Source organism: Balaenoptera musculus, chromosome 19, assembly GCF_009873245.2.
Source record: "Balaenoptera musculus isolate JJ_BM4_2016_0621 chromosome 19, mBalMus1.pri.v3, whole genome shotgun sequence".
Classification (NCBI taxonomy): Eukaryota; Metazoa; Chordata; class Mammalia; order Artiodactyla; family Balaenopteridae; genus Balaenoptera; species Balaenoptera musculus.
In genome coordinates, this window is record NC_045803.1 from 772,391 (window position 1) to 794,652 (window position 22,262).

General features: G+C 43.2%; 1 protein-coding gene across 1 annotated transcript; it reads left to right on the forward strand.

The window, feature by feature from the left end:
- The first annotated feature begins 2,207 nt into the window (after positions 1-2,207).
- Positions 2,208-21,924, forward strand: LOC118885851 (zinc finger protein 256-like). The gene is made up of 3 exons (XM_036834998.1): positions 2,208-2,420; positions 4,972-5,101; positions 16,945-21,924. Exons 1-3 carry the CDS (start codon positions 2,382-2,384, stop codon positions 19,770-19,772), a joined length of 2,997 nt encoding a protein of 998 aa, XP_036690893.1. The 5' UTR covers positions 2,208-2,381; the 3' UTR covers positions 19,773-21,924.
- Positions 21,925-22,262: the final 338 nt, after the last annotated feature.

Sequence of the window (22,262 nt, forward strand, 5' to 3'; positions counted from 1 at the left end):
CTGGTGGCGCAGTGGTTGAGAATCTGCCTGCTAATGCAGGTGACACTGGTTCGAGCCCTGGTCTGGGAAGATCCCACATGCCGCGGAGCAACGAAGCCCGTGCGCCACAACTACTGAGCCTGCGCGTCTGGAGCCTGTGCTCCGCAACAAGAAAGGCCGCGATAATGAGAGGCCCGCGCACCGCGATGAAGAGTGGCCCCCGCTTGCTGCAACTAGAAAAAGCCCTCGCACAGAAACGAAGACCCAACACAGCCAAAAATAAATAAATAATTAATTAATTAAAAAAAAATCCCATGATATTTACCCAGAGCTATTTCTTTCATTATCTTTGAACAAATGCTTCAATACTATTTCTAATTTCCTGATATTTGCATTTCAAACTGTTTTCTGAGATAATCTCAATTCCCCTTGCAGAGCTGTACCTGCAATCACTGGAGAATGATAATCACTTACCAGCAACAACATGAGATCATGGGGTTCAGATGTTCCCTTAGCAGATGAAACCAAGGGCAGTTATCAATTAGTTCCCTGAAACTCTAACTGGCTTTATAAATAATATCCTGTAACCTGCCTTCACTGAGTAAACTTGCTTTAATTGTTTTTGCAAATTACATACCCTCCAAGCTTCACCTAGCTTAGACAATATATCACAAAACCTTATAGATAACATCTCTGAGGTATGGGTCGCTATGGTAACAGTTCCTTAAATTGTTGTTCAGGAACATGCAGTTAGTCTTGTCCAGTTCAAACTGGTCAAGACCACCAACCATTCAACTGGGCCTGTGTGAGTGTCCACCTTAGATCATGCTAATGCCACCATTTTCTGAATATGCTTCCCATGAAGAAGAATATAGCTCAGATATGCCTGTGCAGAACACAGATTTCTTCACTTTTTTCTTGCCTACATTCCCGAGGCCTGAGACCACCCTCCTCCTCTAGGCCATAAATATCCCAACACCCTCCTGTTAGGGAGGTGGATCTAAGACTAGTTGTCCTGACTCCTCCCTTTGATGCCACACGAATAAACCCTTTTTCTGCTGCAAACCTCAGCGTCTCAGCCTTTTACTTTCTGAATGTGGGGCAAACGAACCTGGTTCGGTAACAGAGACACGCTGTGACTCTGAAAGTTGCAGTCACTGACCTCAGCCAAAACAGCATTAGTTACGTTGGTCTCCATCTGAGATAGATGTCAGTTTACTAAATGGAGTTGAGTATATCTCAGGATATACAGTAAGAAATATTATATGGATAAAAGTGTTCCTCAATGGGACTTCCCTGGTGGCGCAGTGGTTAAGACTCCACGCTCCCAATGCAGGGGACCTGGGTTCAATCCCTGGTCAGGGAACTAGATCCCACATGCATGCTGCAACTAAGAGTTCTCATGTCACAACTAAGGAGCCCACATGCTGAAACTAAAGAGCCGGTGAGCCGCAACTAAGAAGACTGCTTGCTGCAACTAAGACCCAGTGCAACCAAATAAATAAATAAAAAAGTGTTCCTCAATGGGTAGGACATAATTGCTAACTATAAAGGCAAGGCAGAGTTTTCTGTGGGAACCAGAGGCAGAGATCCTGTTTGTTTCAGGGTGGCCAAACACCCATCTTCTTTCTTCTCAGTCATGTCCCTGTACAGTCTTTTCCTTTGTTCCCAGCCAATCATAATAGAATTTACAAAACTTACTAATGCCTCGGGCTACACGTATTTCAAGAAGAATAGCACAATGTCTCCAACTATGGGTGGATTATTTTATGTCTGAATTACTCTGTGGAATTATATAGCCATTTAGATAAGTAGATTTGGGAGCATCTCAATTTTATTCCCTGGTAGCAGGCTGACCTTCACGGAGTATGAAACTACGTCTTTCTCCTGCAGTTCACAGCGAGTAAAGCCCCTCCCTCCGTCTAGGTAGGATGACCACTCTCAAGTACTCCACAGAGTACCGCTTGGACCACTGTCTGGTGGTCAAGATGGAGAACACCTTTCGGGGGGGGGGGCGGGGCTGGTGGTGGGGGGAAGGAGCTCTAGAACGCTAGGAACTACATTACCCGGAAGGTAGTGCGCCGAGTTGAGCCAATGAAAGGTCAGGATAAAGGCATTTCCGTGCGTGCGCATCTCATCGGGGCAGGACTTCCGGCGTCCTCCTCGTGGTGGCCATTTTTACTGCTTTCGTATCTGTTGTCGCTCCGGAGCGGTGGGCCAGGACTTAGGTGACAGGGTTGAGAAGGTCCAAGAGGAGTCGCTGTCCCCGCTGCATAGAGGCCGGTCTGAAGTTCGGCGACGCCGCCGGGGGTGCCCCGCGCCAGGCCCGGGAGAGGGACGGCCGTGCCCGCGTCCACCCGCCTCTCCCGCCGCTACCGGCCCCGCTCTGCCCCCAGGCTCTGATGGCGGCGGCGGCGGCGGCGCTGAGGAACCCGCCTCAGGTAAACGCTCATCCTCCGGGCCCTCACCGTCCTCACCCCACCAGACACTAAAGCCCCGAGTGCGGGGCGCCTGCTCACGTGCCCGTAGCCCAGGCCGCGGTGTCCGGGATGGTGGGGCGTTCGTGGGTGGGTCTGTTTTTGACAGACAGTGTGATGGCCGCGTGAGAGAGGGTGACAGGCGGAGGGACCGGCAGGTGCAAAGGCTTGGAGGTCGGATTGAGCCGGGAATATTGGGAAACCTGGGATCCGTCTGATGTCTGCAGGGAAGTGTGTGGTAGCGTGACCCCTGGACTGGCTGGCAGAGAGGTTGTTCATTCTGAGGGACCTGGATGCCATGGAGGGTAGTGTACAGAAGAGGAATACAGTCTGTATTAGGGTTTCAAAAGTTATCCAAAAACTGATTAAAGAGAGAACAAACTAGAATGGGGGTAAAAAGACAGTGAGGCACAAGGCGCTAGTAAGAAGCAGCATTGAAGACTGAGGCGCAGAAGCTAGTCACTTAGCTGGAGGTCACCGGGATCCAGGGCTGGACGGGGATACAGGGGAGGCCTGACCTCATCTGGAGCCCAGCCCTGGTTGCCTACCCCTCTCCGCAGGTTCTGAAGGATGAAAAGCACTTAGGAAACCTATACATGGAAGGAGAGGATGGATGTCCCAATCACTCACTGGCCCTGACACCACCCAAATGGTGTCTGGGATTGTGGTGTCTTTACCATCTTCCTTGCTCTTTTCCCAGCTCGTGGGGACCCTGGGGATACCTCAAGCCCAGTCTTGAGTGCAGGCCAAGGGTTACACGGAGGTATTGCTATTGCTATCAGCCAATATAAACACGTGTGAAAGGTTGTGACAGGACCAGATACTGACGTGTGCAAATGTTTGGAGGTATGACTATGCTGGAGACAGGGTACAGTCAGTTTCCATTTTATTAGGAACAAAGAGCTGAGTGTCAAGAATCAGGTCTGTAATGTGGCTGTCAAGAATTTGGACATCTGTTATGGAGATAATGAGAGGTTTGGATAAGAGGAAGGGGTTGGTTCTTATGCAGGTCTTAGTGGGTTCCATTGGCTGCAAAGAAGAGAGCAGACTGTATGAGTAATATAAAAGGCAGGGAGCCGCCAAGGAGGCATTTACTATAATCCAGATGAGTGTTGGACCAGGGTGGTGGCCACAGAGGTGGGAAAGAAGTTGGACTTTCCATCCATGTTTTAAGAAGAGTCAAGTAGATTTTTGGATGTTGAAGGTGAGGGAGAGAAAGGGAAGAGTCAGGGATGACCCCAGTGTTTCCGGTTTTAGGAGCTAATGGGATGAAAGCTCCATCAACTGGGATGGGGAAGTTATGGTAGGTTAATTTTACTTGGGAATATCAGATGTTTTGTTTTGGCCCTGTCAAGAGTCTGAGATGTTTCTGAGAAAGCAGTAGAGGCAGCAGTTGGGTGTCTGGAAATCTGGGGAGGAAGGTGGCTGTTGTGTGGAGCAGGGAGGAGCTGTGGATCCCATTTAGGTGGGGGAATGCAGGTCATCCTGGCAATGCTGTTCGCTGGTCTGAAAGAGGAGGGTGCATGATGAGTGGTTTCCCTGCTCCACACCTGATCAGGGTTGCTGAGCACACAAATGCAGGTGAAGGATAGAAGTGAACATGGTAACCATATGGAAGAGAATGGGTAACTGAATTGAAGAGAATGGTTTGACAGGCGACTAAAGCTTTTGTGAGATGAGTGGACATGAGATGGCTGTGGAGGCATTGGAGTAATTGAAACAAGATGATGAGGCTAGGGCTCCTGCGAGTTCACTAATGTATAGGTTCACCAGAATTTTGTGGTGAGGTTTGGTGGGGTGTGGTGTGTTTGATCTTGATGGTGGGTAGGTCTGGGGCAAATATGGTCATTTGTGAGAATCACTGTGCCTGGAACGGACACCATCAGGGCCAGGATTCCAAGGAAGGTTGAGGGAGAGAGGACAGTTGTGGCCGCTGAGAGGACAGGGAGTGCAGCACAAAAGTGGAAGTGGGTCATGGGCATCTGTAATCACATGTGCTTCTGGGTGGTTAAAATTGAAGCAAGGATCAATAAAGGTATGAAGGAGGCCTTCAAAGCAGTTTTCCCCACGTGCATAGTTGTGGGAGTGCAACTGTGGGGACTGAAGATGTGAGAGAGGTACAGTCTACAGAATGATGGGCTGACTAAGAGGAAGTGCTAGCTCATGTCACCACGGCCCTGTTATTGGGGACTGAAGGTTGAAGCTTGAACCCAAGTTTGGTTGTGTCTGTGAGTCACAACCTAGAGACCCCAGAGGAATTGACAGGATGGATGGGACCCTACAGGCCAGGACCAGAGCTTGGATGACATCTCTGTGCTGTCCTGTCCAGTGTTGTTGAGGGCTGAACACAGTGAATAAAGAGACCCTGAGGGATAGGTGGGCATCAGTGGCACTTAGGGCTGAAATTCCTGTTCGGTGGAGAGCTCTGGAAGAGGATGAGGGTGAGATAGATGTGTGATGAGATGGATTATGGGATCTTAGAGAATGTTCATAGCTCATTCTGTCTTTCTCATAGAAGTGCAGTGTGACCTTTGAGGACATTGCTTTGTACTTCTCCTGGGAGGAATGGAGACTCCTTAATGAGACTCAGAGACGCCTGTACCTCGATGTGATGCTGGAGAACTTTGCACTTATATCCTCACTGGGTAAGACTCACAGCCTTCCCAGTGTCCTGGACTAGGCTCTATCCCACCTCACCCTCCCTTTGCCCAGGGGGTGCTCTGTTCTTCTACATGTGAACTGTGGGCACTACTTGCTTCCCAAGCTTTCTGTGTAGTTGCTGTGGTAGCTAGGACTGGGTTGTTTGCACTGCCCTCTTCTTTCTCCTGCAATATCAACCCCGATACCTGCTGTACTGAACGCTGTTAGGAAAAGGATTCCAAGCCAGTAGTATTGCAGTGAGCTTAATGGAGTCTACCTTACTTCCTTCTCTCTGTCTGGGTCAGTGTGTCTAGATCCTTTTCACCTCTGTGTCCGAGATTTGATCCCTTCTTTTATTTATTTATTTTTATTTTAACTTAATTTAATTTTATATATATATTTTTTCCCTTGGCTGAGCTGCATGGCTTGAGGGATCTTAGTTCACTGACCAGAGATTGAACCAGGGCCACGGCAGTGAAAGCACCAAGTCCTGACCACTGGACCGCCAGGGAACTCCCTTGATCCCTTCATTTACCTAACATTTCTTTGTGCCTGCCTGTGCCAAGCATGCAGGCATTGTCATGGTCATTACTTACCTGAACCATGAGCTACTTTTCAGTGTCCTACTGCAAGGTTTGTAGTGTTTATTTATTTATTTTTAAAATATATGTTTATCCAAAGTTTTTTTTAAAAAATTATTTATTTTATTTATTTATTTTGGCTGCACTGGGTCTTCAATGTGGCATGCAGGATCTTTAGTTGCAGCATGCAGACTCTTAGTTGTGGCATGCAGACTTCTTAGTTGCAGCATGCGTACTCTTAGTTGTCGCCTGCATGGGGAATCTAGTTCCCCGGGGGATTGAACCTGGGCCCCTTGCATTGGGAGCGTGGAGTCTTACCCACTGGACCACCAGGGAAGTCTCTGTAGTGTTGTTTTTTTGTTTTGTTTTGTTTAATAAATTTATTTATTTATTAATTTATTTTTAGTTGCATTGGGTCGTTGTTGCTCTGCGCGTTCTTTCTTTAGTTGCGGCAAGTGGGGGCTACTCTTTGTTGTGGTGTGCGGACTTCTCATTGAGGTGGCTTCTCTTGTTGCGGAGCACAGGCTCTAGGCATGCGGGCTTCAGTAGTTGTGGCACGCAGGCTCAGTAGTTGTGGCTCGTGGGCTCTAGAGCGCAGGCTCAGTAGTTGTGGCTCGCGGGCTTAGTTGCTCCGCGGCATGTGGGCTCTTCCTGGACCAGGGCTCGAACCTGTGTCCCCTGCATTGGCAGGTGGATTCTTAACCACTGTGCCACCAGGGAAGCTCGAAAATTGTATATATTGATGTGTACAAGTGATGACTTGGTATATCTATACATTGTGAAATAATTGCCACGTTGAAGTTAATTAAACATCTATCACCTCATAAAGTTACATTGTTGTTGTTATTATTGTTGTTAGTGTTTTGGTAAGAATGCTTAAGATCTACTTTAAGTTCAAGTATACAACATGATTGTCAACTATAGTCACCATGCCATACATTACATCTGCAGAACTTATTAATCTTAGCTGAACATTTGTACCTTTTGACTAACATCTCCCTGTTTCCCATATTCCCCAGTTCCTGGTATTTTACTCTCTGTTTCTATGATTTTGCCCTTATTTATTTTTTAAAAATTCCAACCACAGTGGACAAAGAAGGGTTCCCTTATATCTATGCCCTCACCAATATTTGTTATCTCTGCTCTTTTTCTTTTTCCTCTGCTCTTTTTGATAGTAACTGACTTATCAGATGTGAGGTGTTACCTCATTGTGGTTTTGATTTGCATTTTCCTGATGATTAGTGAGATGATTAGTGAAGAGGAACATTTTTTCGTATACCTGTTAGCCATTTGTAGATCTTTGATAAAATGTCTATTCAGCCATTTTATCTTTGATAAAATGTTCACTTTTTTTTTTTAAACATCTTTATTGGAGTATAATTGCTTTACAATGGTGTGTTAGTTTCTGCTTTATAACAAAGTGAATCAGTTATACATATACATATGTTCCTATATCTCTTCCCTCTTGCATCTCCCTCCCTCCCACTCTCCCTATCCCACCCCTCTACGTGGTCACAAAGCACCGAGCTGATCTCCCTGTGCTATGCGGCTGCTTCCCACTAGCTATCTATTTTACATTTGGTAGTGTATATATGTCTGTGCCACTCTCTCACCCTGTCACATCTTACCCCTCCCCCTCCCCCATCCTCAAGTCCATTCTCTAGTAGGTCTGTGTCTTTATTCCCGTCTTGCCACTAGGTTCTTCATGACCTTTATTTTCCCTTAGATTCCATATATATGTGTTAGCATACTGTATTTGTTTTTCTCTTTGTGACTTACTTCACTCTGTATGACAGACTCTAACTCCATCCACCTCACTAAAATGTTCACTTTTTAATCAGATTGTTCTTTTCCTGTTGAGTTGTAGAGTACTTTATATATCAATGTTTTACATATTAAAATATAAATTTCACCAATGAAATCTATCTGGTCATGGCCTATTTTTGTTGGAAGATTTTTGCTTACTGTTCAATTTCCTTACTTGTTATTGGTCTATTCAAATTTTCTATTTCTTTATGATTCAGGTTTGGTAGGTTGTATGTTTCTAGAAATATATCTGTTTCTTTTAGGTTATCTAATTTGTTGGTGTATAACAGTTCATAGTAGTCTTTTATGATCCTTTGTTTCTCTTTTATTTCTCTGTTAATTTATTTGAGTCTTCCCTCTCAGAAGTCTAGAGAAAGGTTTGTCAGTTATATTTATCTTTAAACAAAACCAGGTCTTAGTATTGTTAATCTTTTTTATTGTTTTTATAGTTTGTATTTCATTTATTTCTGCTCTGATCTTTCTTTTTTCTTTTTTTTCTTTTTCTTTTTTGGCTGTGCCATGTGGCATGCAGGGATGTTAGTTCCCCAACTAGTGAACGAACCTGCGCCCCCTGCAGTGGAAGCACGGAATCCTAACCACTGGACTGCCAGGGAATTCCCCTCTGCTCTGATCTTTATTTTTTCCTTTGTTCTGCTAACTTTGGCCTTAATTTGTTCTTTTTCTAGTTCCTGGAGATGTAAAGTTTGGTTGTTTATTTAATGCTGACATTTTTTGCTCTTAATGCTGGCATTTATTGCTCTAAACTTGATTTTTTTCTTAATGCTGGCATTTAGTGCTCTAAACTTTTCTCTTAAAACTGCTTTTGCACATTCCATATGTTTTGTTTCTATTTTTGTTTTTCTCAAGGTACGTTTGATTTTCCTGTTGATTTTTTCCTTTGACAGATTGATTGGCCAAGAGCATATTGTTTAATGTTCACATATCTGACTGTTGCTGGTTTCTAGTGTTATCCATTGTGTTAGGAAAAGTTGCTTGATACGGTTTGAGTCTTCTGAAGTTTGTTAAGACTTGTTTGACATAGAGCATATAATCTATCCTAGAGAATATTCTATATGCACTTGAGAAGAGTGTGTATTCTGCTATAATAGAATGGAATGTTCTGTATACATTCGTTACATTCATTTGGACTAAAGTGTTGCCCAATTCAAAGATACCCTTACTTTCTATCTGGATATCCACCTGTGTTGAAAGGGGGATATTTAAGTTCCCTATTAGCACATTACTGACCAGGGGATTTTTTCAGAAACTAATGCCTGTGGCCAGCAATTTGTTGGTTTGAGTAAATATAAACAACTTTTTTTGCACTTAATGTATTTATTTGAAACTTTGTACATGTCTTACTAAAGCATTCTAATACTTTGTTAGAGTGTGATAGACAGTATAGCAGGAACCTCTGTGCAGGGGAACAGAACATCTATTACAAATACACTGTGTTTCACTGTGCTTTCCCCTGAAAGAGCAGACTCTATACTTTCTGGAGGCTTTTTTTTTTTTTTTTTTTTAGCCCTGTGGGTATTATTTCCTCTAGAATATGTTCTTTTATTTTACCTGGTAGTCAACAAGGTGGATCTTTGCGGGGAGGCTCTTTTATTTTTTTATTTGTTTATTTTTAAAATATTTATTTATTATTTTATTTATTTTGTCTGTGCTGGGTCTTAGTTGCTGCATGCGGGATCTTTTAGTTGTGGCACACGGGCTTCTTATTGCAGTACGGTGGACTTCTTAGTTGTGACATGCAGACTCGTAGTTGAGGCATGAATGTGGGATCTAGTTCCCCAACCAGGGATCGAACCCGGGCCCCCTGCATTGGGAGTGTGGAGTCTAACCCACTGGACCACCAGGGAAGTCTCTTGGGGGCCTTTTTTAGAAATGCCACGAGAAGAATCAGGTGTGGGACTACCACTGCATTCACCGGAATGGCCAGTTACCCATTCTCTAGCTACTGCTGACAAAAATTGCTTATGGGACTTCCCTGGTGGTGCAGTGGTTAAGAATCTACCTGCAAATGCAGGGGACATGGGTTCACTCCCTGGTCCAGGAAGATCCCACATGCAGTGGAGCAACTAAGCCCGTGAACCACAACTACTGAGCCAGCGTGCCACAACCACTGAAGCCCTCGTGCCTAGAGCCCGTGCTCCACAACAAGAGAAGCCACCTCAGTGAGAAGGCCGCGCACCACAACAAAGAGTAGCTCCTGCTTGCCACTAGAGAAAGCCTGCATGTAGCAACAAAGACCCAACGCAGCCAAAAATAAATAAATAGATGAATAAATTTATTTAAAAAATTGCTTGTAAGTCATTTTATTCTGTGCATTAAGGCTGAAATAAATTTTAAATACATTGAATAAACCGCATTTACTCAACTAGAAACCCACTTTCTTATACCATTTTCGAGTTTTCCAGAGGATATTGAAGTTTGCCAGATATTGATCGGATCGATCGACTCCTTTCATATATTTATTATACTATAACATACTAGTGGGCTTAGCTATCTGATGGCCAGTCTTTCTGTCTTCCTTTCCTGTAGATGCTATGGAGGTGTCATGAATAGTTGTCACCATGCAGACTAGCCTCTTGTCTTTCCATATAAGAAGAATCACTTCTCTCTTCTGTAAGAATGTCATTTCTACCCTCTGTAGATTTTTAGATTTCTCCTTTAATTGGTTTGGTAGACCATGATTCTCTCTTATAGTCCTACAAACTCTGGTTTTATTTTTCAACAACATTACAGATGTGGACAGGCTGTTGTAATAATTGTCTTGGTAAATATGGTGCCGTGAACCAAGGTTGTAGGACCAACAATATTGTTTCTTGCAGTTTCTTTCCTTCACCCATGTAAATCTCACGGTTGCATATATATCCAGTTTCACTTCCATTAAGCATCCTGACCAAAATTCCATATTTTGTAAATTTTCCAGGATTATAGGTTTTGAATCTGAGTCGTCCTCTCCACTTTATCATTGCCTCATCAAGTGATAGCTCTTGTTTGGGTGTATAGGTCGATTGAGATTTTGGTAGAAAATAAGCCAAAAGAGGTTTAATTTTTGAAATTCTGTCTGCAGGGAGTGGAGTTTCCGAGTTATCGTTAAAGTGAAGAAATGTCATTATTTGTTTGAATCTTCTCGTCCTAATCTTTGGAAAGATAGGTGTTTCAAGTAAGGGATCAGTCGACCAATATTCTTTCCACTGTGACTTTCTTATTTGTCTCATCAAAATTATTAATCCAAGAGGCTTCTTCATGTCACTGTTGGTTACCTTAGTCCATTTTAAAGCCTTATCATACTTTTTATATGATTTTTCATTCTGTTGGTGATATAAGTTTGAGAAGTGACCAACTCGAAAAAATCGTTACCAAAAATTAATTCTGTTATTTCACTAACACTTTGCGGGTTATTACATTCAGTAGTTACACCTGACACACCTGTAAAGTCTTCTAATTTTTGTGAAATGTTGTCTTCAATCCACTCTTACGTAGAAGCAAAAGAGCATTCTTGAGTTTCATTTTCACTTTCCACAGCAGAGTCAATCACTAAGGTTTTTTGTCTTTTTGTTGGTCTAATATTCACATTGTCTGAATCAGAACTATATTCTGAAGAACTGTCATCTTCTGAGACACTAGTATATATGTCGCTCAGACAGTCAGAGAAAGCATCTGCATAAAATTCTTTTTCACTCAATTTTGCGATGCATCATTTTTGAAAATTTTATGGTAATAAACTTGCATTTTTAATGTACACAAGGTTGGAACAAAAACCTAATGGAGCAAAATGTGAAAGATAATGATAATCATAAGTTGTATAATGAACCCTTGATCAATTTTAAGGTCTAACAACTTTGCACGGTGATGTTAATTGTGTCACTCTCTAAAAACGTATTGTTACGTCTCCAGTCAATAACGTTTGAGTAACAAAAGATGTATTAATGCATCTCTAGTCAAAAATGTGTTAATATTCTTTTGCTGGGACTTCCCTGGCAGTCCAGTGGTTAAGACTCTGTGCTTCTACTGCAGGGGGCACAGGTTTGATCCCTGGTTGGGGAACTAGGATCCTGCATGCCGTGCAGCGCGGCCAAAAAAAAAAAAAATTTCTGCCTTCAGATCTGGTCATATTTGCTTAATTTTTAATGTATGGTACGTATATATATAGTTATAATTGTTACATCCTCCTGGTAAATCAACTTCTTTATCATTACGTAATGAACTTTGTCTCTTGTGATAGTTTTTTTTTTTTAAGAGTGGTCTTTTTTTCTTTTTTAAAAATTAATTTATTTTTGGCTGCATTGGGTCTTTGTTGCTGTGCGTGGGCTTTCTCTAGTAGCGGTGAGCAGGGTCTACTCTTCATTGCGTTGTGCGGGCTTCTCATTGCAGTGGCTTCTCTTGTTGCAGAGCACGGGCTCTAGGTACGTGGGCTTCAGTAATTGTGGCACGCGGGCTCAGTAGTTGTGGCTCACCGTAAAGTGCAGGCTCAGTAGTTGTAGTGCCCAGGCTTAGTTGCTCCACGGCATGTGGGATTTTCCCAGACCAGGGCTTGAACCCATGTCCCCTGCATTGGCAGGCGGATTCTTAACCACTGCACCACCAGGGAAGTCCCTCTTGTGATAGTTTTTGATTTAAAGGCTATTTGTCTCACTTAAGTATAGCTTACTCTGTTCTCTTTTGATTTCCATTTGTATGGAATATCTCTTTCAATTCCTTCACCTTCAGCCTGTGTGTGTCCTTAAGGCTGAAGTTACTCTATTGTAGGCAGCATATAGTTGAGGTTTTGTTTGTTTGTTTTTTTCCTGTTCAGTCACTGTGTGTCATTTGATTGGAGAATATTTTTAGGACCTACTGTTGCCATCCTATTATTGTATGGCTGTTTTGTAGTTTCTTTTTTCTTCTCTTGCTGTCTTCCTTTGTGACTTGATGATTTTCTGTGGTAATATACTTTTTTTTTTTTAAGTACCAACTCCTTTTTTTTAAAATTTATTTATTTTTGGCTGCATTGGGTCTTTGTTGCTGGGCATGGGCTTTTCACTAGTTGTGGTGAACAGGGGCTACTCTTCGTTGGTGGTGTGCAGGCTTCTCACTGCGGTGGCTTCTTTTGTTGAGGAGCTCAGGCTCTAGGCGCGTGGGCTTCAGTAGTTGTGGCACGTGGGCTCAGTAGTTGTGGATCATGGGCTCTAGAGCGCAGGGTCAGCAGTTGTGGCACACGGGCTTAGTTGCTCTGTGGCATGTGGGATCTTCCCAGACCAGGGCTCAAACCCATGTTCCCTGCATTGGCAGGTGGATTCTTAACCACTGCACCACCAGGGAAGTCCCTGTGGTAATATACTTTTATTCCTTTCTCCTTGTCTTTTGTGTCTACTATAGGTTTTTGCTTTGTGGTTACCATAAGGCTTATATAAAACAACTTATAGCATTCTATTTTATGCTGATAACAATGTAACTTCAATCTCATACAAAAAATCTACTGTTATACTTCCCCCACACATGCATTTTATGTTTTTGATGTCACAGTTTACATGTTTTTATACTGTGAATTGGGTAAGCAACAAGTTATTGTGGGTATAGTTGTTTTTAATACTCTTGTTTTTTATTCTTTGTAGTTGAGTTGAGTGATTAACACAGTTTTACAGTATTAGAGTATTCTGAATTTGACTATATACTTTTCTTTACCCGTGTGTTTTATATTTTCATATGATTTCATGTTAGTAGTTAGCATACTTTTTTTTTTTTTTTTTTTGGCTGTGCTGGGTCTTAGTTGCAACATGCAGGATCTTCTATCTTTGTTGCACTATGCGGGATCTAGTTTCCTGCCCAGGGATTGAGCCTGGGCCCCCTGCATTGGGAGCACAGAGTCTTAGCCACTGGACCACCAGGGAAGTCCCTAGTTAGCATACTTTTATTTCACCTGGAAGAATTCTATAGTCTTTCGCATTTCTGGTCAGGTACATCAAGTGGTGATGAACTTCCTCAGTTTCTGTTTGTCTGAGAAAGTCTTTCTTCCTTATTACTGAAGAATAGTATTGCTGGTTAAGTATTCTTGGTTTGCAATTTTTTCCCCCCACCCCAGCATTTAGGACATATCATCTCACTCTCATGGTATGCAGTGTTTCAGCTAAGAAAACCACTTTATGGGGGTTCCCTTTTATGAGGGTTTTCTTTTTTCTTGCAGCTTTTAAAATTCTCTTTATCATTACTTTTTGAGTTTTATATTAATGTGTCTTGGTGAAGTCCTCTGTGGATTGAATGTGTTTGGGGACTTCTGAGCATCATGTACCTGAATGTCCACTTTTCCCAGATTTGGAAAGTTTTCATCCATTATTTCTTTAAATAAATTTTCTGCCCCTTCCTCTCTCTACTCCTTCTAGGGCTCACATTATGCAAATATTGTTTTGTTTCAGAATGTCCCGTAATTCATGTAGACTTTTTTTTTTTTTTTTACTCTTTTTAGTTGTTTTGTCTTTTTTCTCCTTTGGATAATTTCAAAGACTTACCTTCAGTTTCATATTCATTGTTTTGATTGATCAAGTTAGCTATTGATGCCCTACTGTGTTTTTCGTTTTGTTCATCATACTCTTCACCATAATTTCTGTTTGGTTCTTTTTCATATTTTCTGTCTCTCTGTTTGAAACCTTATTTTGTTTGCATATTGTTTTCCTTATTTTGTTGGATTGTCTGTCTGTGTTTTCTAGTAGCTCACTGAGCTTCATTAAAACAATTATTGTGAGGGACTTCCCTGGTGGTCCAGTGGTTAAGATTCTGTGCTTCCACTGCTGGGGGCATGGGTTCGATCCCTGGTCAGGGAACTAAGATCCCGCATGTTTCATGACGTGGCAAAAAAAAAAAAAAGCAAAAAAAAAACAATTATTGTGTATTTCTTGTCTGACAGCTTATAGATCTTCCTTTCTTTGGGGCAACTGATAACTTATTATGTTCCTTTGGGGTGTGTCATGTTTCCTTGATTATTTTGTGTGTGTTTCATGTAGCCTTGCTTTGATGTTAATACATTTCATGGAGCAGTCATTTCTTTCAGACTTTACGTAAGGTTTTGGTGGGGAAGATCTTCACCTTTTTGTGGGTATTAGTATGCCAGCTTGATGGGTAGTTGCTGTTCCGACTACAGCAAGGCCCAGGGGCTTAGAGTCTATCCAGCTCTGTCAACTGAGATCAGTGTCAGCAAAGACTGCAGGGGTCCTCAATAGCTAAAGTTGTGGGTATCCACAGTAGTAGAGAAGACTGCTGGGGATCACCTGATCTCTTTCTCCCAAGGGAAATGTTTTGACTGAGGGGTTCCCTCTTGATGGTAAGTCCGGCTCTTGGTAGGGGGTGGTGCTTCATGGTGGTGATGGCATTGGTGTCTGATGTGTGGGCACTGTGGAGCAGATATAGATCTGGATTCTAGGGTGTGAATAAATGCAGAGCAGTAGCAGTTCTAGGGTCCCAGACACTGAACAGCCTGCAGCAGTGTTGGCTTTGCTTTGTGAGATGCAGTCACACACTGAGCAGTGATGGAGCCTTGACTGGAGTATGGGTGCACACAGAAGTGTCTGGGGTCTGAGGAACTAGCTCACCCATAGTGGCCATGAATCTGGTGCCTGAGACGGGCATTCAGGTGACAGCTGTGGAGTCAGGTTATGGAATATGGGTATCCATGGCACAGTTGGGGCTCTGGGGTTTAGGGTGCATGCAGGATTTATGGGGGTGGCAGCCATGGTTTTGAAATAGAGCAGTAGCTACTTTTGGGGGAACAGGGGTGATTCGGCATATTATTCTCTTGCAGGTCCCCCGAGCTGCCAGTACCCTCTGCAGAGCAGGCAGCTGGTTTCCACACCTATAAACACTTGCCCTTCTCTGCCTTGCAGATGGTGGGATCTGCAGCTATATCGGGGCCTGGTGAGGTTCTCTGAAGCAAAGGCTACTGGGGTCCTTTGCAGAGCAGGGCATTGGGGAATGTGATGGCAGCCACCATTTGGCTGATACACATAGTTCCCACCATTCATCTTATTTCCTATCCATCTCCATGTGTCTGTTAAGCTGATGTCCCCAGTGATCCTTTTTTTTTTTTTTTAAATTTATTTATGTATTTATTTTTGGCTGCGTTGGGTCTTTGTTGCTGCATGTGGGCTTTCTTTAGTTGTGTCGAGCAGCGCTACTCTTCGTTGCAGTGTGTGGGCTTCTCATTGCAGTGGCTTCTCTTGTGGAGCACCGGCTCTAGGTGCGTGGGCTTCAGTAATTGTGGCACTTGGGCTCAGTAGTTGTGGCTCACAGGCTCTAGAGCTCAGGCTTAGTAGTTATGGCGCACAGGCTTAGTTGCTCCACGGCATGTGGGATCTTCCTGGACCAGGGCTTGAACCCAGGTCCCCTGCATTGGCAAGCGGATTCTTAACCACTGCGCCACCAGGGAAGCCCCCCCCCCCCCCCAGTGATCTTTTTTGTGTGGTTATTCTACTTTTCAATTTCCATTGTGTTGCTGCAGTGTCTTAATTGGATTTCTGAGTCCTCCAAGGGCCAATTTCGTTTGCAGTTAGCTGTCTGTTTTTTGTTGGTGGTGAAAGCTGGTGTCCTCTGCTGTTATGCTGACATCACTTCTAGATCGGTTTTCTGGGTCTGTTACGTGCTGAGTTGCTCTGTGACAGTAGAAGTCATTCATCTGTCCTGTTTTTACCTTAGGATTTGTATCTTGCATGTACCATGTAGTTGCTTAACTAGGGCTTACAGATGTGCCAGGATGGATATGACTCCAGTCATGGCATGGTGGGCTCAGAGGGGGCCTGGTCCTGGTGAATGGCAGCTAAGGAGAGTATGACATCAGGCTGTGTTCAGATCATACCAGGAATCTGTCTTTGTTAAACCAGGGTTTAGGTGCCATTTCCAGTGGTCATACCTTACTTCTATCTTTCCTTTTCCACTGTTAACACTTGGCTGACTTGTCAGTTGTACTACTTGTGATTCCTACTGTGACTTCCAGCCCAGGGATAATTTCCACCTCTCTGGACTCCACATCTCTCCCATTTCTCTCACCACTGTTTCTGTAGTACTCACCAACATTGGTTGTGCTGTGATATGTTCACATTTCCCTAAATTGATTTTGAATAGCAGCTAATACGTTGCTGTGGGATTTTAATGGGCTTAGATGCACGTTTCTACCCAGTCTCACATCAGCAGCAGAAAAATCCTGTAAGAAGCCGTTGGGAGAGAAATGAGTTGTAGACCCTGCCTCTCTTCCTTGTGTCACGCCCTGTCTTTTGTTTCCTTCCCCTGGTGAGGTCTCCACTATTCTGTGATCTTGAGGCTCAGTAATGCAAAACAGTCGGCTGTTCTTTCAACTGAATTCCAACTTCTGTGTCTTGAAAAGCATCTCATAGACTAATACCTAGATGAGACAGATGCACATCTGTGATGAACTTGACCCTTCCCTATAGTCGACATGTACTTGACCAGCATTTCTTTCTGTTCAGGTTGCTGCTGTGGAGCAGAGGATGCAGAGGCACCTTTTGAACAGATCGCTTCCCTAGGAGTGTCACAGGCTAGGACTCCCAAGGCAGCTTTGTCTTCCCAGAAGACACACCCCTGTGAGATGTGTGGTCCAGTCTTGAGAAACGTTTTCCACTTGGCTGAATGCCAGGAAACACAACACAGGCAGAAACTTTTGAGGTGTGGAGCATGTGCAAAACGATTTTATTTTAGTGCAAACTTTCAGCAGCACCAGGAGCAGCACATGGAAAAGAAAACCCTCAGAAGCAGTGTGGATGAGGCCTCGTTTGTGAAGAGCTGCAGATTCCATGTGTCACAGAAGCCATTGTGCTCTGGGGAGTTTGAAAAGGACTTCCCAACCGTCGTGGGACATCTACAGCAACAGGCCACTCATACTGTGGAGAAGCCAAACACAATCACCCAGTGCGGGTCAACTTCACAAGGCAGGAAAAGCCGTCACACCTGGGGAGAATGCAAGAAAGCCCTCAGCCCCAAACACACACTTGTTCAGGACCATGGTGTCCACAGTGGAAGACAGTGTTTTGTGTGCAGTGAATGTGGGAAAGCATTCAAGTACAAATCCTCATTTGTTCTGCACCAGAGAATCCACATTGGAAAAAAGCTTCATGTATGTGGTGAATGTGGAAAATCTTTTAGGCAAAGCTTAACCCTCTATCAACATCGAAGAATTCATACTGGGGCAAGGCAGTACAAGTGCAGCAAATGTGGGAAATCCTTAAGCCACAAAGCTGTCCTCATTTATCCCCATCCATGGCGCAGTGGAGAAAACAGTTATGTGTGCAGTGAATGTTCGAAATCTTTTAGCCATAGCTCAGTGTTCATTCCACATAGGAGATTTCAAACTGGAGAAAGGCCTTATAAGTGTAGTGACTGTGTGAAATCTTTTACTTCTATGTCTGCACTCAGTTATCATCAGAGATCTCACACAGGAGAACGACCTTATGTGTGCAGTGATTGTGGGAAATCTTTTATCTCTAGTTCTGACCTCCGTTACCATCAGAGAGTTCATTCTGGAGAAAGGCCTCATGAGTGCAGTGAATGTGGGAAATCTTTTATCACTCGTACTGCTCTCCGTTATCATCACAGAGTTCACACTGGAGAAAGACCTTATGAGTGTAGTGAATGTGGGAAGTCGTTTACCCGAAAAAATAACCTAATTATACACCTAAGAGTGCACTCAGGAGAAAGGCCATATGAGTGTAGTGAATGTGGGAAATCTTTTACCTTTAGCTCCAGCCTTCGTTATCATCACAGAGTACACACTGGAGAAAGACCCTATGAGTGCAGTGAATGTGGGAAATCTTTTAACAATAGGTGGACACTCATTCGACACCGGAGAATTCACACAGGAGAAAAGCCGTATGTGTGCAATAAATGTGGGAAATCTTTTTCTTGTAGCTCCACCCTCCAGTATCATGAACGAGGTCACCTTGGGGAAAGGCCTTATGGGTGTGATGAATGTGGGAAGTCTTTTACCACTAGCTCTGCCCTCCGTTATCATCAGAGAATTCACACAGGAGAAAGGCCTTATGAGTGCAGTGAATGTGGGAAATCTTTTATCTCTAGGTCTGACCTCCAATATCATCAGAGAGTTCATTCTGGAGAAAGGCCTTATGAGTGTAGTGAATGTGGGAAATCCTTTATCCGAAGGAATAACCTCCTTTTACACCAGAGAGTTCACACAGGAGAAAGGCCTTACAACTGTAGTGAATGTGGGAAATCTTTTAACAATAGGTGGACACTCATTCAACACCAGAGAGTTCACACGGGAGAAAAGCCTTACGTGTGCAGTGAATGTGGGAAATCCTTTACCTCCAGCTCCACCCTTTGTTACCATCAGAGAGTTCATGCAGGAAAGAGGCCTTATGAATGCAGCGAATGTGGAAAATCTTTTACCTCTAGTTCTACCCTCCGTTATCATCAGAGAGTTCATACAGGAGAAAGGCCTTATGAATGCAGTGAATGTGGGAAATCTTTTACTTTTAGTGCCAGCCTCCGTTATCATCACAGAGTGCACACTGGAGAAAGGCCTTATGAGTGCAGTGAATGTGGGAAATCCTTTAAGGATAGATCACAATTCAATAAACACCGGAGAGCTCACACTGGAGAAAGACCTTATGAGTGTGGTGAATGTGGGAAATCTTTTAGCCAAAAATCTTCCCTCTCAACACACCAGAAAATTCATAATAGAGAACGGTCTTATGAGTGTAGTGCATGTGGGAAGTCTTTTACCTCTATCTCTGGCCTTGGTTATCATCAGAGAGTTCACAGGGGAGAAAAGCCTTATCAGTGCAATGAGTGTGGGAAATCTTTTACCAATAGCTCCATACTGATTCGACACCAGAGAGTTCACACAGGAGAAAGACCTTATGTGTGCAGTGAGTGTGGGAAATCTTTTACTAGTAGTGCCACCCTCTCTTATCATCAGAGAGTTCATGCAGGCAAAAGGCCTTATGAGTGCAGCAAATGTGGGAAATCTTTTACCTCCAGTTCCACCCTTCGTTATCACCAGAGAGTTCACACAGGAGATAGGCCTTATGAGTGCAGTGAGTGTGGGAAATCCTTTATCTCTAGCTCTAAACTCCGTTACCACCAGAGAGTTCACACGGGAGAAAGGCCTTATGTGTGCAGTGAGTGTGGAAAATCCTTTAGGGATAGTTCCCAATTTAGTCAACACCGGAGAGGTCACACTGGAGAAAGGCCTTATGAGTGTAGAGAATGTGGGAAATTTTTTATGCGAAAATCTACCCTTTCTCAACATCAGAGAGTTCACACTAGAGAAAGGCCTTAGTTGTACTGGGGATGTGCAGTTTTCTTGTTCAGTGTAAGGGTACCAGAGGAAACTGAGGAGCCATATGTCTTGAGTTAACTCTCAGACATTTGAGCATGCACAGTGGGGAGATTTCCCCATAAGTTTCAGTTATGTGGGAAGTGTGTGACTATGTTGCACTCTCTAACCTGTCCAGGGCTCTTCCCAGATTTATGTCACTTCCATCTCTGGGGTCAAGGCCATTTCACCTCCACCACCTGGCAGGTTCACAGTGTGCATCAGTCACCAACCCAGTGTGCTCAGGGAAGCTGACCTCTGTCTTCCCATGTATTGGCCAAGTTAGGAGTCACCTGAACCTTTATGGCTTCAGCTTTCACTCCTCCCTGACTTATCTTGGACATGGACCTGGTCAGTGTTGGCCCAGAAGATACCAAAAGTTCAGCTGGCAGCTTGCAGAGAATGACAACACAGGGATGTGTTGGTCTCACGTGACAGTAGTAAGTTTTTCCAGCTCCCAAATCATGAACTGGGTAACTGCCTGCTGCAGATTGCTTTGGCTTGTAAAATAATCAAGGCCTTACAAGCTCCTTACGTCCTCTTTAATCTTGGAAGTTCTGTTTACTGTGCAGGTAGTTTATACACAGGTTTGTACTCTGTAAGCATAAAGGGGAGAACAATTTTTAAGGGTCTCAAAATTTCTGTGTCTGAGGAGGGACGGTTTGATGGCAGACAGTAGCTTGCCAGTTTTGACCAAATTTGCATTGCTGCCCACTGCCTCCTAGGAAAGACTGCAGGGATTTCTGGTTTTCATTTGAAGCCTGGAGGCTTTGTGTTTTAGGAGTCTCTGAGATGTCCCTGAGAAGCGGCAGCTGTGAGAATCTCAAGAGCTTTGAAAGCAGAATGAATTTTTTCCCTTCCTCAAAGGAGAGGTCACAGCATTTCAGCACTGTTGAGGGATTATCTTCCCCAGGTCTACAGAGAGCCATATTCCCTGATGGCCACAATTTATTGGCCTAGTGTCACTGGTTCTAAGACCATTGGGTCCAGGGGAAACCATAATTGGTACAGAAACTGGTTTACTAGGGAGAGGAGAAGGCTGCAGCCTACTAGTGTGTCAATGTAAAAATGACTGTGGAGAATCAGTTTGTACACAAATCTCAGAACCTCCAGGCATGTTTATCTTGTATAGCTGAAGTCATCAGAGAAAATAAAAATAATTGAAAGGTTTTGTGGATTCCTTTAGCCTGTATAATATTCACCTCAAGGCCATTACTGCACGGGCAGGAAGAAAGAGAAAAAAGGGGATCTAGTCCACAGATGTGGGTCTTGTGACCCAGACAGCATTCCTGTTTGACTTCAGGTGGAAATGTTCTTTATTGCTCACCATATTTGCTGCCACTGAGGCAAGACTGACTGCCGCCCCAACCCCCCAGGGCATAAGGAGAGAAATGGTGGAGTCAATATAAGGTTGCCAAACCTATTTTCTGAAAGGACTGGGACATAGAAATCTTTAAATCTTGAGCTATTTTTTAAAGCTTTACTAAGGTATAATTTACATGTGCTAATACGAATATATTTAAAGTGTACAATTTGATAAGTTTTGACATAGGTGTGAACCTCTGAGACCATCATCATAGTCCTAATAGTGACCATATCTGTCATGGTATATTTACCTCATTCCTATTATAATCTCCTTGCCTTTCTCACCTCTCCAAGTAACCATTGATTTACTTTCCTTACAGTAGATACCTTGCATTTTCTTGAATTTATATTATTGGAATCATATGTTGTTTACCATATTTTTTTTGTTTTCCTTTATGTATCATAATTACTTTGAGATTCATCAGTGGTATATAGTGCTTTTGGTTTTTGTTTTGTTTTTGGCTGAGTAATATTTTTCGATATGCGACGGTTAGTTTATCCATTCTCTTTATGGGCATTTGGCTTGTTTCTAGATTTTGACTTCTGAAAATAAGGCTGGTATAAAAATTGTGTTCTTTATATGAATATATGAAGAATATGTATGTTTCTTTTATCTTTTGTCAGTAACTTAGAATGTAATACATGAGTCACAACTGTTTTACTTCTGTTTTTTTTTTTTTTTTTGGCTGCGTTGGGTTTTTGTTGTGGTAAGTGGGCTCTTCGTTGCTGCCTGTGGGGTTAGTAGCCCTGCGGCATGTGGGATGTTAGTTCCCCGACCAGGGATCAATCCCCTGTCCCCTACATTGGAAGGCAGTTTCTTAACCACTGGACCACCAGGGAAGTCCCACAACTGTTTTACTTTTGAAGAAACTAACATATTGTGATCTAAAATGATTGGACCTTTTGCATCTTACCAGCAATGTATGAGAATTCCATTTCTTCCATATTCTACTGAATACTTGGTTTATCAGTCGTGTTAATTTTAGCCTTTTAACTGAGTTTTTAGAGTTACATCACTTTTTGTTTTGAGTTTCTGTAAGGATTCATGATGAGCGTTTTTTCAGATGTTCATTTGCTATCTGTGTATCT

Coding starts and splice junctions, on each gene's coding strand:
- LOC118885851 (XM_036834998.1), top strand. CDS start 2,382: ATGGCGGCGGCGGCGGCGGCGCTGAGGAACCCGCCTCAG. Junction 2,421..4,971: donor CGCTGAGGAACCCGCCTCAG/GTAAACGCTCAT, acceptor TCTTTCTCATAG/AAGTGCAGTGTGACCTTTGA. Junction 5,102..16,944: donor TGCACTTATATCCTCACTGG/GTAAGACTCACA, acceptor CTTTCTGTTCAG/GTTGCTGCTGTGGAGCAGAG.